We start from the raw sequence: 13,787 nt of genomic DNA on the forward strand, positions 1-13,787 counted from the left end.
TGGACCATCTTAAGTTAATGTATGAATTGTTTTTTCCAAAGTAAAACCTCAGTATTCAGGTTAAATGGCCGTGTTGGCACTTTGCGATAAACAAGTGGGTTTTGGGTCGCAGTTTGGGGCACTCGGTCTCTAAAAGGTCCGCCATCACTGGCTTAGAGGGAGCATTGCCCGCTTCCCCCACCCGGCTAAGGAGGTCCCGAAAGCGAAAGCAGTGAAATGGCCAAAAGACTGCGAACGAAGACCTCATTCCTCTCTGGCGCAGCAGCTCCTTACATGGCCTTGGCAAGCTTCTCTCTGGCTCCCGGCCTGCAATACAGAGATGATACCGTCCTACCTTGCAGGGCTGGCGTGGTTGCTGCCCCAGCGGCACGCAAAGGCCTGGGAATGGGGAAACCTCTCTCTGAGTGTGTGTGATCATTTCTCTCCACCCCACCCCACCCCACCCCACCCTCCCGGCCTGCAATACAGAGATGATACTGTCCTACCTTGCAGGGCTGGCGTGGTTGCTGCCCCAGCGGCACGCAAAGGCCTGGGAATGGGGAAACCTCTCTCTGAGTGTGTGTGATCATTTCTCCACCCCACCCCACCCCATTCTCTCTTTAGCTCCCTTTCCCTCTTTCTCTCCCTCTTTCTCTTTCTTTCATCCTCACTTGTTTTTCTTTCTTTCTCTCTGTCACTCTTTCTTTCTCCCTCTCCCTCTGTCTTTCTCTCTTTATTTCTCTCTCTCTCACACACATCTTTATTTCATTCTCTCTTTCTTTCTCTCTTTAGCTCCCTTTCCCTCTTTCTCTCCCTCTTTCTCTTTCTTTCATCCTCACTTGTTTTTCTTTCTTTCTCTCTGTCACTCTTTCTTTCTCCCTCTCCCTCTGTCTTTCTCTCTTTATTTCTCTCTCTCTCACACACATCTTTATTTCATTCTCTCTTTCTTTCTCTCTTTAGCTCCCTTTCCCTCTTTCTCTCCCTCTTTCTCTTTCTTTCATCCTCACTTGTTTTTCTTTCTTTCTCTCTGTCACTCTTTCTTTCTCCCTCTCCCTCTGTCTTTCTCTCTTTATTTCTCTCTCTCTCACACACATCTTTATTTCATTCTCTCTTTCTTTCTCTCTTTAGCTCCCTTTCCCTCTTTCTCTCCCTCTTTCTCTTTCTTTCATCCTCACTTGTTTTTCTTTCTTTCTCTCTGTCACTCTTTCTTTCTCCCTCTCCCTCTGTCTTTCTCTCTTTATTTCTCTCTCTCTCACACACATCTTTATTTCATTCTCTCTTTCTTTCTCTCTTTAGCTCCCTTTCCCTCTTTCTCTCCCTCTTTCTCTTTCTTTCATCCTCACTTGTTTTTCTTTCTTTCTCTCTGTCACTCTTTCTTTCTCCCTCTCCCTCTGTCTTTCTCTCTTTATTTCTCTCTCTCTCACACACATCTTTATTTCATTCTCTCTTTCTTTCTCTCTTTAGCTCCCTTTCCCTCTTTCTCTCCCTCTTTCTCTTTCTTTCATCCTCACTTGTTTTTCTTTCTTTCTCTCTGTCACTCTTTCTTTCTCCCTCTCCCTCTGTCTTTCTCTCTTTATTTCTCTCTCTCTCACACACATCTTTATTTCATTCTCTCTTTCTTTCTCTCTTTAGCTCCCTTTCCCTCTTTCTCTCCCTCTTTCTCTTTCTTTCATCCTCACTTGTTTTTCTTTCTTTCTCTCTGTCACTCTTTCTTTCTCCCTCTCCCTCTGTCTTTCTCTCTTTATTTCTCTCTCTCTCACACACATCTTTATTTCATTCTCTCTTTCTTTCTCTCTTTAGCTCCCTTTCCCTCTTTCTCTCCCTCTTTCTCTTTCTTTCATCCTCACTTGTTTTTCTTTCTTTCTCTCTGTCACTCTTTCTTTCTCCCTCTCCCTCTGTCTTTCTCTCTTTATTTCTCTCTCTCTCACACACATCTTTATTTCATTCTCTCTTTCTTTCTCTCTTTAGCTCCCTTTCCCTCTTTCTCTCCCTCTTTCTCTTTCTTTCATCCTCACTTGTTTTTCTTTCTTTCTCTCTGTCACTCTTTCTTTCTCCCTCTCCCTCTGTCTTTCTCTCTTTATTTCTCTCTCTCTCACACACATCTTTATTTCATTCTCTCTTTCTTTCTCTCTTTAGCTCCCTTTCCCTCTTTCTCTCCCTCTTTTTCTTTCATCCTCACTTGTTTTTCTTTCTTTCTCTCTGTCACTCTTTCTTTCTCCCTTTCCCTCTGTCTTTCTCTCTTTATTTCTCTCTCTCTCACACACATCTTTATTTCATTCTCTCTTTCTTTCTCTCTTTAGCTCCCTTTCCCTCTTTCTCTCCCTCTTTCTCTTTCTTTCATCCTCACTTGTTTTTCTTTCTTTCTCTCTGTCACTCTTTCTTTCTCCCTTTCCCTCTGTCTTTCTCTCTTTATTTCTCTCTCTCTCACACACATCTTTATTTCATTCTCTCTTTCTTTCTCTCTTTAGCTCCCTTTCCCTCTTTCTCTCCCTCTTTCTCTTTCTTTCATCCTCACTTGTTTTTCTTTCTTTCTCTCTGTCACTCTTTCTCTCTGTTTTTCTTTCATTCTCTTTCTTTCTCTCTTTCTCTCTCTCTCTCTCTTTATCTTTCTTTCTTTCTTTATCTCTCTCCCCCCCCTCCCCTCGCTTTCCTTCCTTCCTTCCCCTCTCTCTCTCCCCCCCCTCCCCTCGCTTTCCTTCCTTCCTTCCCCTCTCTCTCTCCCCCCCTTCTCCTGGCAATGCTTTGGCCAGCATAAAGGTGCATTGATCCCAGGAGTTTCCCCTGTTGCTTTCAGAAGGGGAGCCCTCCCCCCCGGGGGGGGGCACTTCAACACCCACCCAACAGGACACCATCTGGGGAAGACCCTGCAGGCTGGCCTGATCCCATGGCAGCAATGCAGGGTGTTCCACTAGGTCTAAGCTGTGGAGTCTTGTGAGCAAGAATTCTACTTTGCGAGCCGCTGGCTTTCAAGTTGTGAGCGAGCCATTCGGCGGCTGCATAAATGAGTTTGCCCTGGAGCCCTCCTCCCTGAGCCGAGACAGAAATGGGTGAGCCGGAGGGTAAAAAGCTGTGAGCTAACAGCGTTCCGTGCCCCTCGGTGTTTAGTCACGCTGACCACGGGAAACGTCTTCGGACAGTGCTGGCTTTTCGGCTTGGAAACAGAGATGAGCACCGCCCCCTAGAGTCGGATTCGACTGGCTTTCGAGCAAGTGAAACCTTTGCCTTTACCTAGCTCACACTAACCCAGCTTAGAAGGGAGACTGCCTTTGAGGGGGTGTTAGAAATAAGGCCAGCAAGAGTGCCTCTGAACATGGGGAAACAAAATCCCCTTCCTCTCATCGCAGAGCCGCACAGGATGGACACACACGTTATCTGGGGGTGGACTGGAAGGCTTTCCAGGGTGAAGCGTGTGGCTTCCAACTAAGGATGACAGGCTCCAGGGGGGACCTGGGGATCCCCTGGAATTACATCTCACCTCCAGACTACAGAGGTCAGTTCCCCTGGAGGAAAGGGATGCTTTGGGAGGGGGGACTCTTCAGGCATTCCGCCCCACTGAGGTCACTGCTTCTCCCCAGGCCCCACCCCCAAATCTCCAGGAGTTTCCCTACCTGGATCTGGCAACCTACCTCCCCCCATCCCCTGCCAGTGGCCAGAGGGGAGCTGGTAACCCAACGTCCAAGGTATACCTAGGCCTCAGTACCCCTCCCTGCTTACAGGTTAACTGGATTGCCAGATAAGTCGTCTATATACCCATCCACCAGGGCGTTGGGGCTAGAACCTGCCCTCTGTTCCAAAGCGCTTGGACGTGGGAAGCCGGAGTATAAAAAGAATAATTCTGAATATACCTGCCGAGTGCTTTTCCTTCAGCAGTGTGGAACCTCAACGATTCCCAAAAAGCTTTTGGTATTCGGGAGAATGGTTTTTCTCAGGGATTTGCTAAGACTGGAACCTCAGCATGGATACCTTTGGAACTGAAGTGATACCCTGTTTTCCCGAAAATAAGACCTACCTCAAAAATAAGCCCTAGCAGGATTTCTATGCATTTGTGGTATAAACCCTAGTGTGTCTTCTTGAGAAAAAATAAATATAAGACAGTGTCTTATTTTCGGGGAAACACGGTAGATGCTGCTGACTGCATATGTGCAAAAAGCAGGGGATGCATGTGTATCTGTTGTTTCTGATTTAAAGAATGCACCCAACTGCAGAGATGCAGAAAGGATGAATTGCAAGTCACCTGAATGAGTATGAACCCAGGGGATACTGCCTCTTTTCTGGTACATTAAGCGGTTTCATTCTTGGGCTGAGCAAAAGCTGCTTGGCATGGCATACGGTTGAGGCCAAGATCACGCCAGGCCCTCCTGTCTTCCGCCGTCCTCTGAAGTTTGCTCAATTTCATGTTCGTTGCATTCTAGTATTTGAAATTATGGCACGGAATTTGATTAGCCAGTGCCCCCCTAAGAAATTTAAGTGCCCCCCCTGACTTTAAAAAATCCTGGTTTAACCGTTTGAAATGAAATCCCATTTCTCCTCACAGCGACCTTTCTCGTGGCGTAGATGGAGTGCCAGGAAACCCCATGGAGTTGCCTTATACCAAGTCAGATTAGTCCAGCAAGGTCAGGATTGTCTACTCAGACTGGCAGTGGCTCTTCCTATTATCTCCTGCTTATCCTTGTAACTGGAGATGCCGGGGGTTGAACCTGGGACCTTCTGCGTGCCAAACAGATGCCCTACCCTTCGCTCTCCATTTTGTAAAACTGACCCTCCCACCATTGTTCCCTCTAAGGTGAGTTAGTGTGAGCGAGCTCACCGTTTTTGAGCCTCTGGCTCACACATTTTTGTCTTAGCTGAGGAAGGAGGGCTCCACGCAGTGTTCCCTCTAAGCTGAGTTAGTGTGAGCTAGCTCACAATTTTCTACCCTCCAGCTCACACATTTTTGTCTCCACTCAGGAAAGAGGGCTCCAGAGCAAACTAATATACGCAGCAGCCAAATCGCTGGCTCACCACTTTAATGCCAGTAGCTCATAAGGTAGAATTCTTGCTCACAAGACTCCACAGCTTAGAGGGAACATTGCGTCCAGAGCAAACTAACTTATGCAGCAGCCAAACCGCTCGCTCACAGCTTTAATGCCAGTAGCTCACAAAGTAGAATTTTTGCTCACAAGTCTCCACAGCTTAGAGGGAGCGTTGCCTCCCACCCCAGCGGACGCTGCAGGATCCTACAATGGGAGGATCACAGGGAGAGGCGTTAGGAAGTACGGCAAGGCACACGGTTTTTGGGAAGTCCCCGCCTCGGAATGTGCTGTGCTCGATCACGTAGGTATTGTGTGACCCTGATGCCCGGGTGTCTCTGTCCTGTCAGGTTAGTGATTAATCTCGGCTGCAGGGGTGGTGGGGGCAGGATCAGAAGACCTGGATGGTCCCACAGGGCAGGATGGGCACTGTGTTTGGTGAGTAAACAAAGCCAAGGGTCACGGACCACGGTGAGTAGCAGCGGTGGAGGGTAAAGGTTGGCCTGGGAGGCTGGTAGAAGTGGCATGAGGAGAGCGGCAATTCGGGGAAGTTCTCCCCATTTTTCTTTTCCAGAAATTGTGGAGAATCTCAGAATACTAGTATCTGGGGGAACCGGGTTTGATTCCTCACTCCTCCACACGCAGCTGCTGGTGTGACCGTGGGTCAGTCACAAGCTCACTCAGAGCCGTTCTCTCAAGGACAGTTTTGCAAAGAGCTCTCTCAGCCCCACCTACCTCACAGGGTGTCTGTTGTGGGGAGGGGAAGGGAAGGGAAAGGAGTAAGCCACTCAGTCTGAGACTCCTTCAGGTACTGAAGGGCGGGGTACAAATCTAATCTCCTCTCTCTCTCCTTTGTTTCCATGCGAGCAATTATTTATAGCACTGTAGGTCTGACTCTTGAGAGCCCCTTGGACTGCAAGGAGATCAAACCAGTCAATCCTAAAAGTAATCAACCCTTATTGTTCCCTGGAAGGCCAGATAATGAAACTAAAGCTCCAATACTTTGGCCACCCAATGAGAAGGGAGCCCTCACTGGAGAAGACCCTGATGCTGGGAAAGATTGAAGGTCAAAGAAGACGGGGACGGCAAAGGATGAGATGGTTGGACAGTGTCATAGATACAACGAACATGAAATTGAGCCAACTTCAGAGGACGGCGGAAGACAGGAAGGCCTGGCGTGATCTGGTCCATGGGGTCGCGAAGAGTCGGACTCGACTGTGCGACTGAACAACAACAACAAGGTTTGAGCTCTCTAGCAGCCTGTGGCCGATCAGGTTTATTTTACTTTTACAAAAGAGGTGAAATCTCACAAAGAGCTCTGCCTTCGTCCTAAAAACCCTCAAGCAGCGATCCCCGAGCTTTTTGAGCCTGCGGACACATTTGGAATTCTGACACGGCATGGTGGGCGCAGCAGCAACATGGCTGCCGCAGGAGGTGGCGCCGACCACGAAATGATTGCCACAGCTTAACTTCAGTACACAGAGTAGACCCTTGCGCTGTAGTGGTAGTTGCCACGAAAGCGACATTTGAAAAAACCTGCACAGCCAATCAAATTTCCAATAGTTAATCAGAAGCCTTGTTGGTCAAAAGCCCTAACTGGCCCACCCGCTTCCTAAGAACACTTTGTGGGTACCAGAAAAGGTTCCTGCAGGAAGCATGCCGCCCATGGGCAGCACATTGCGGACCCCTGTGCTAAAGTTTTGTTTCAAGTCAACTGGCCAGGGAACTTTGCTTTGATCTGGCAAGTGCCCACAACCTTATGTGCTGATAACATTGCTAAAAAGGTAAAGGTAAAGGTTTCCCTTGCTCGAAAGCTAGTCGAGTCCGACTCTAGGGTTGCGGTGCTCATCTCCGTTTCAAAGCTGAAGAGCCAGCGCTGTCCTTAGACGTTTCCGTGGTCATGTGGCCGGCATGACTAAACACCAAGGCGCACGGAACACTGTTACCTTCCTACTGAAGTAGTACCTATTTATCTACTTGCAATTTCTTGCTTTCGAACTGCTAGGTTGGCAGGAGCTGGAACTAGAGACGGGAGCTCACTCCGTCTTGCGGCGCCTGGGTCTCGAACTGCTGAACTACTGACCTTCCACAGCCTGCAGTTCAGCATCTTAACCACTTGAGCCACCGCAGCTCCTTTTGATAACATTGCTAGGACACATCAAAAATGTGAATGGGGGTCAGGTCCAGTAACACTAGTGCTTTACTGTTTCACATCCAGTAGGGACGTGAAGTTTCATTGTGGGAGTTGCAAGATTTTGCAAGTCTTCAGTTCTCAGATCTGTTTGCCATTAAATTGGCAAACAAGAAAAGAAAACAATGTCTTTTGTTGTGGATATGTTTTTATACTCCGCAGCAGCGTTAACAAACCAGGTGGAAAAGTTACCTTTGTTTTCTAGTGATGGGACTTGTACATAAGCTTGCATGGGTCACCTCATCAGATGTGAAGAGGATAATAATTTTACAGACTCCTTATGGTGAAATAATTTTTTGTTTCTTTGGCTTTAAGGTGCCTCAAGAGTCCTGTTTATTTTCTCTGCGACAGATCAACGTGGAATTAAACAGGCATTTTTTGTTACCTTAAAGACTTAGGGTGCGGTCAGACGGCATGCTGGGGGCGGTTTAAATTACTCCGGTCCCGATGCGTTGTTTTTTTTAACCTGGAGAATCGCGATCACACTCACCACCTTGTTCCGGATTGCTGCGCAGCCACATCGCTACCCGCCGTCCACACGGAGGAGCGTGTGTCGGGTTTCCCCCCCCCCTCTCAGTTTGGGCATGTGCACAGGTGGCCAAAATTTTCATGCGTGCACAGAACAGCAATTTCCACTTCAACCCAACTGCTGTAACACTTCCCTTTAAACTTTAAAGGAACACTTCCCTTTAAACTTTTACCCCGAAACTGGCCTCTGTGAGATCCCGAACTCGTCTAACCAACAAAACTAGGCACTGTTTAAACATTGTTTTTAATAACGCGGGAGTGGAGCTCCGCCTGTGCGCATACCGCAGACGCTAAAATAAAATGGCGGGCGAAGAGCGGAAGTCTCAGGCTTCCGAGCGGAAGTGGCTGTACACCACAGGAGTGATCAGACGTCAGAGAAGTGCGGCTAGAACCGGAGAATCAGGAAAACTCCCCTAGGGGACCTGGTAACAAAATATTCCATTTTAAAGGGGGTTTGAGCTGGAAAGCAACGGCTGGGGACGGTGCGCAGATGTTGTGTGTGTGAACGTGGATATAAAATCCGTCACTGAAGCGTGCCGAAAGCGGACTAAACGGCCTGTCTGAACGCACCCTAAGAGTGCTTAAAATTTTTTGACACAGAGTTTCTAGTGGACTTTGCAAAAGCTTATGCCAGAGTTTTAAAAATTGTGGTTAGTCTTCAGGGTGCCATAAGAATCCTTTATTTTCTGCAGTGTCACCCTAACACAGTGATGGTGAACCTTTTAGAGACCGAGTGCCCAAACTGCGACCCCAAACCCACTTATTTATCGCAAAGTGCCAACGCGGCAATTTAACCTGAATGCTGAGGTTTTACTTTAGAAAAAACAACTCCTACATTAACTTAAGATGATCCAAACAAAGTAAGGAAAGCAATCCCAAATGCTTTCATTTCCTTAAAATTATTTGGCAGAGAATTTGACACTTTAATGACGGTCTCAGCCTGGCTGGGGCGATGGCGCGCATGCCCCACAGAGAGGGCTCTGAGTGCCACCTCTGGCACCCGTGCCATAGGTTCGCCACCACTGCCCTAACACAACCATCCCCTTTGGAATAGGAATGGAAATACCCCAATGGATTTGAGACTAGGCCCAAATAGGTTGCAGAGGCTTTAAAATACAAGCTGGCAACTGATGCCCCCTGGGCCAACTCCAGCCCTGCACCGTCGCGCTGTATTGACCTCCAAAGTGCCATCCCCAGACCCTGACGGGTGGTGGAGGGGTGGAAGCTATGGACCTGGGACTTGGGGGGGGGGGGGGCTGTCCCATATCTTTAACAGAGTTTTTAATACGCAGAAATCTGCCTCTGAAGCTTTTTCACAGTGCGGAGCGAAGCACTATTGCCCCAGTATTTTGCTGCAGATCAAACTGATTTTAAAGAGAAAGCTAGAGGCACTCGGTTGTTTTTTTAAATGGTCTTTCATACAGTTGCCAACCTCCAGGTGGTGGCTGGGGATTTTCTGGGATTACAACTTGATCCCCAGGCGGCAGAGATCAGTTCCCCTGGAGAAAATGGCCGCTTCTTTAAGAAGGACCAAATGGCATTATATTACCACGCTAAAGTTCTTCCCGTCCCCAACCCGCACCTTCCTCAGGCTGTCCACTCCCAAAATCTCCAGGTATTTCCCAACCCGGATCTGGCAACCCTAGGCTTTGGCCTATCACTTCGTAGCCAGACTTGCTCCTTGCGCAGCAGGGCCTTATAGGCCTTGGTTGCCAGGCAACGGCGTAGGCCTCACAACCTCAGAGTTTACAGTATCACTGGCAGTAGCAAATTCCCCCCCCTCTTGCCTGCCCTATGGTGTATGTGGGGGAGTCAGGGCAAAATATTTGACTCTCCTTTTCGTCATAAGCTCTTGGAGCAGGAGTGGATAATTCTTTATCTACCACCACCCGCCACTGATGTTAGTTCTGCTCACACTCTCGGGGGAAGACATTGTTGGGCTAGTCTTGAAGCACCCAAAGGGAAAAATTACCATTCACCGTTGTGTTTTCTAGCGCAGTCCCGAGGAAATTTGGGGTGGCGCTAGAAATGTGCCTAAAGACCTCTGGGACTTTTAATAGAAAGTGATTGGGGGCAACCGGTTCACATTTCCGCCAAAGGCTAGTTTGCTGCGAGGAGCAGGGCCTTTTCCGTCGTGGCATCCTTCCTGTTGTATGCTCTTTTTCCAGTCACACGCCAGGCGTCAGACTTCATGAAGTTGCAGCAACAGGTAAAAAATATATGTGTGTGTGTGTGTGTGTTCACCTTAGCTTTTGACTCATCATGGTGTATTTGGTGCCTGTTGTATGCTCTTTTTCCAGTTACACGCCGGGCGTCAGACTTCATGAATTTGCAGCAACAGGTAAAAAAAAAATATATGTGTGTGTGTTCACCCTAGCTTTTGACTCATCATGGTGTATTTGGTTGTTTTACTTGTGGTTTTACTGCTATATTGGGTCAGTTGGTTAATTCATCCGTCGCCGCGCCAAGTTGGTTTCCTGTGCTGCCATTCTGCTTATGGTAAAATCGAGTGCTTCGTTATATTCTTGTTATATAGGGTTGCCAACTCTGGGCTGGGACATTCCTGGAGATTTTTCTTTGGGGGGAGGCTTAGTGGGGCATAATGCTGTAGACCCCACCGTCCAAACAGCCATATTCTCCCAGGGAACTGAACTTTTTTGTCTGTAGATCAGTTGTAATGAACTTTGGTTCATTTATGGCTGTTGCTTAAAAGCATGCTGGGAAAACTGCTAAGGCTTATGGCCGTGGCTTCCCAACTATGGCTGTGCATCAGTTAGCCTAGCTAAATGGAGAATAACACCCTGTAACCATTTTAGCTATATAGATACATTTAGAGCTCCATGGCCTAAGGAAAAAAAGCTTCTATTATTGTTTAGTAAAGGTAAAGGTTCCCTTGCTCGAAAGCCAGTCGAATCCGACTCTAGGGTTGCGGTGCTCATCTCCGTTTCAAAGCCGAAGAGCCAGCGCTGTCCGAAGACGTTTCTGTGGTCATGTGGCCGGCATGACTAAACACCACGGCGCACGGAACGCTGTTACCTTCCCACTGAAGTGGTACCTATTTATCTACTTGCAATTTCTTGCTTTCGAACTGCTAGGTTTTAAGGGGAAAGAACTTTGCTTGGGAAGACCCAACCCACAGGTCTTAACCCAATTAAAAATTGGTGACGAAGTTTAATGGAACCAATAGGTATGCTTTGCTTGCTTATATTGAATATAAAATGTTATGTCACCCATTGTAACTTTGGAAAAGCTGATGGGTATTCGAGGGTCCCAAAAACGTCTGCTGTAGCTTTTTGGTGAGGTTGTTTATTCATTTTACTGTGTCACGAACCTCCTGGAGAGCCTTTGGGCTGAAGGGTGGGGTAGAATTTTAAAAATTAAAGTAAGTAAATAAATAACAGTACATTTTGGTTCGTCTCTGGAGGACTTGATTGTATCGATGGATCCCTGTCATTTCTGTTTTGCCTGGCCAGAGTTAAAGATTCACATGGCCTTCTGAAAGGATGCTACCAGATTTTTAAACTCGTGCTCGGAAAACAAAAATTACATATGATTTTGTTGTGTTTTTTTTTTAATTATCATTAATACAAAAAAATACACCACTTCAACAAAGACACCCCCCTAAATCTGCTCTAAAGTATGATATATTAAATCAACTCTTACCCCTTTTCCCAACAGAAAACACAAATATTTAAATATAAAGCCACTTTTCTTTTTTTAAAAAAAATCTGAAATATATTGTCCCTGCTCGTCTTCAGCCTGAGGCCTAAATTGTCTTTGGCGTAACCAACCCCCTTTGTGTGTGTAACAATGGAGTCCTGCCACGTACAATTCTGACCTAAATTGGGAGGGTTTGAGAATCCCGAGACAACAATTCAACCAGTGACTGTAACATCATTGGAAAGGCACACTTCATTGGACCGAGGAGTGGTCGCCAGCACAGTCCACTCTGTGGAATTTCCTTTCTTATGTCCTTTTTGACGTACACGTCGATATCTCCCCTCTTGGGTGATTTTGAGCTTCTTTTGTAACTGTAGAATTCAGACTGCAGTCCGCCATTTTGAAACGGTAGCATTTGTACTTGGAGGGCCTATGCTAGCAACAGTCCCAACTGCTGGAAGATGCCGTCAGAAGAACACATCAATGGCCGTCCAACTGGCCACTGGTTGATGGCAACGAGGACTGAAATTCCTTCCTGCTCCCTGGTCATTATGGGCAGGTGAATGCATACGAACGGAAGCTTTTCAATGGGCGGTTGTCCACTCTGTAGAAATATCGGTCTTGGAAAGCAAAGTGTTTCATCGTGATCTTGACAGACCAGGCCGTTGGCTGCGTTCTCCTTTCGACTGCCCTTGCTGTATTTGGTCCTTGGCAGCGAGTGGGAATATCTCATTGATGGTCTTGCTGGTAATTTTGGCAGGAGGTAGAGATCTCTCTGGCCTCCTCCTTTCTTGCATTATAATACCGCCCTGAGCCTTACGAGGCATTGAGCAGGGAGCGGCTGTACAGGCTCTGGTAGTACGAGCCAGTCTCACTGAGCGAGGTGGATGTCTCGTAGGTGTGTTTGCCTTCCACTGCGTGTGGAGAGTTGTAACCATTGAAAGCCATCGTCTGCTCATAGGATTTCAGGTCGATCTTGTGGCTCTGCTCTGTCGACATCAGGTTGTTGATGGAAAAGGGGTGGTTGAAGTTGAACTGAGGGTCCATTTTGAGGTCACCCGGAAGGTCCAGGTTGGTGATGGATGTGGAAAAGTAGTGGCTATTCATGGACTGGGAGATGGGGGCTGGGGGAGTCTCAGACATGGGGGGCGAACCCCGTGCACCTGAGCAATCCAGCTGGACCAACCCCCTCTGCTCCTCGGACCCGTGGGAGGTGTCCGAGTGACCCGATTCGGCCCCTTCCGAATTTGTGTTGGGGCTCTGCCCTTCCTGAAGACCTTCAGAAATCTTGGGTGGTTGCTCTTGGGTGCTGGAAGCCTTGGAGCCGGATTTCTTGGTCTTGTCCTCAATCTTGAAACGCTTCTGGCGCCTCAGGTAGCAGCCGTTCTCAAACATGTTCCCCGAGTTCGGGTGGAGGGCCCAGTAGGATCCCTTGCCGGGCTTGTCGGGGGAGCGGGCCACCTTGACGAAGCAGTCGTTGAAGGAGAGCGAGTGGCGGATGGAGTTCTGCCAGCGCTGCTGGTTTTCGCGGTAGTAAGGGAAGAGGTCCATGATCCACTGGTAAATCTCGTTGAGGGTCAGCATTTTACTCGGGGCCTGCTGGATCGCCATGGTGATGAGGGAGATGTAAGAGTAGGGCGGCTTGGCGTGGGTCAGCGTGCGCCGGTAGGACTTGCCGATCTCCTTGGGCCTGTTGATGCCGGAAGGGGAGTAGCTGAGCGGCGCCATCGACTGGCCGACATTCTGGTAGGGGGACAGAGAGTTGAGTGTGGGGGCCTGAGCCCCCAGGGAAGTCAATACCGGACTGACGGGAGACGACACAGACGGGAGGCCCATCGGACTGCTGGCGTTGGTCAGCCCCGTGAGAGAAGGGCTATTCAGGCCACTGTTTGGGTAAGTCATATTCATCGATCCGGGGGAGCTGAGAGGGTTCAGCGTCACGTAGGAGTTAATCGGGTTCATAGGTCCCAAGCTGGATGCCATGGTGCTCACTGTTGGAAATACCTGAGGGAAACAAAGAAAGGGAGGGCGTCAGTAGAGATTAGTTCATGGAGCACGTCAGGAATAGATGACCCAGACGTTCTATGCTTTTCATGGTTATACACAGTAGTAATTTCCTGCGGGAGCGCACAGGAGTGGAGCTCCGGCAGTAAGGAGCCCAGGGGGCGGGGGCACATGCAACAAGCCCCGCCCCCTGCTCCCAGCAGCCCTCAGTCGGGCCACGAGGAGCAAGAAGCAGCCAGGTAAGTTGCAGAGCCCCCCCCCGGGCCGCCTTCAGGTACAAGCTCTCCCTCCTCTGTGAGGGCACATCTGCACGTCCCACCTCCTCATAGCTAGCAATCCAAAACAGTCCAGTGGCACCTTTAAGAACAAGTTTTATTTAAGTACAAGCTCTCCCTCCTCTGCGAGGACAGATCTGA

The 13,787-nt window shown here is 48.4% G+C and overlaps 1 protein-coding gene across 1 annotated transcript in view; it reads right to left on the bottom strand.

Moving 5' to 3' along the window:
- Positions 1–12,183: 12,183 nt before the first annotated feature.
- Positions 12,184–13,787, bottom strand: part of FOXA3 (forkhead box A3) — a 40,993-nt gene continuing 39,389 nt past the window's right edge. The window contains exon 2 of the mRNA XM_015410491.1: positions 12,184–13,371. Within this exon, the coding sequence (XP_015265977.1) occupies positions 12,184–13,371 (1,188 nt within the window). The remainder of the gene's footprint in view (positions 13,372–13,787) is intronic.

Source organism: Gekko japonicus, unplaced genomic scaffold (assembly GCF_001447785.1).
Source record: "Gekko japonicus isolate JY-2015 unplaced genomic scaffold, Gekko_japonicus_V1.1 scaffold2354, whole genome shotgun sequence".
Lineage (NCBI taxonomy): Eukaryota > Metazoa > Chordata > Lepidosauria > Squamata > Gekkonidae > Gekko > Gekko japonicus.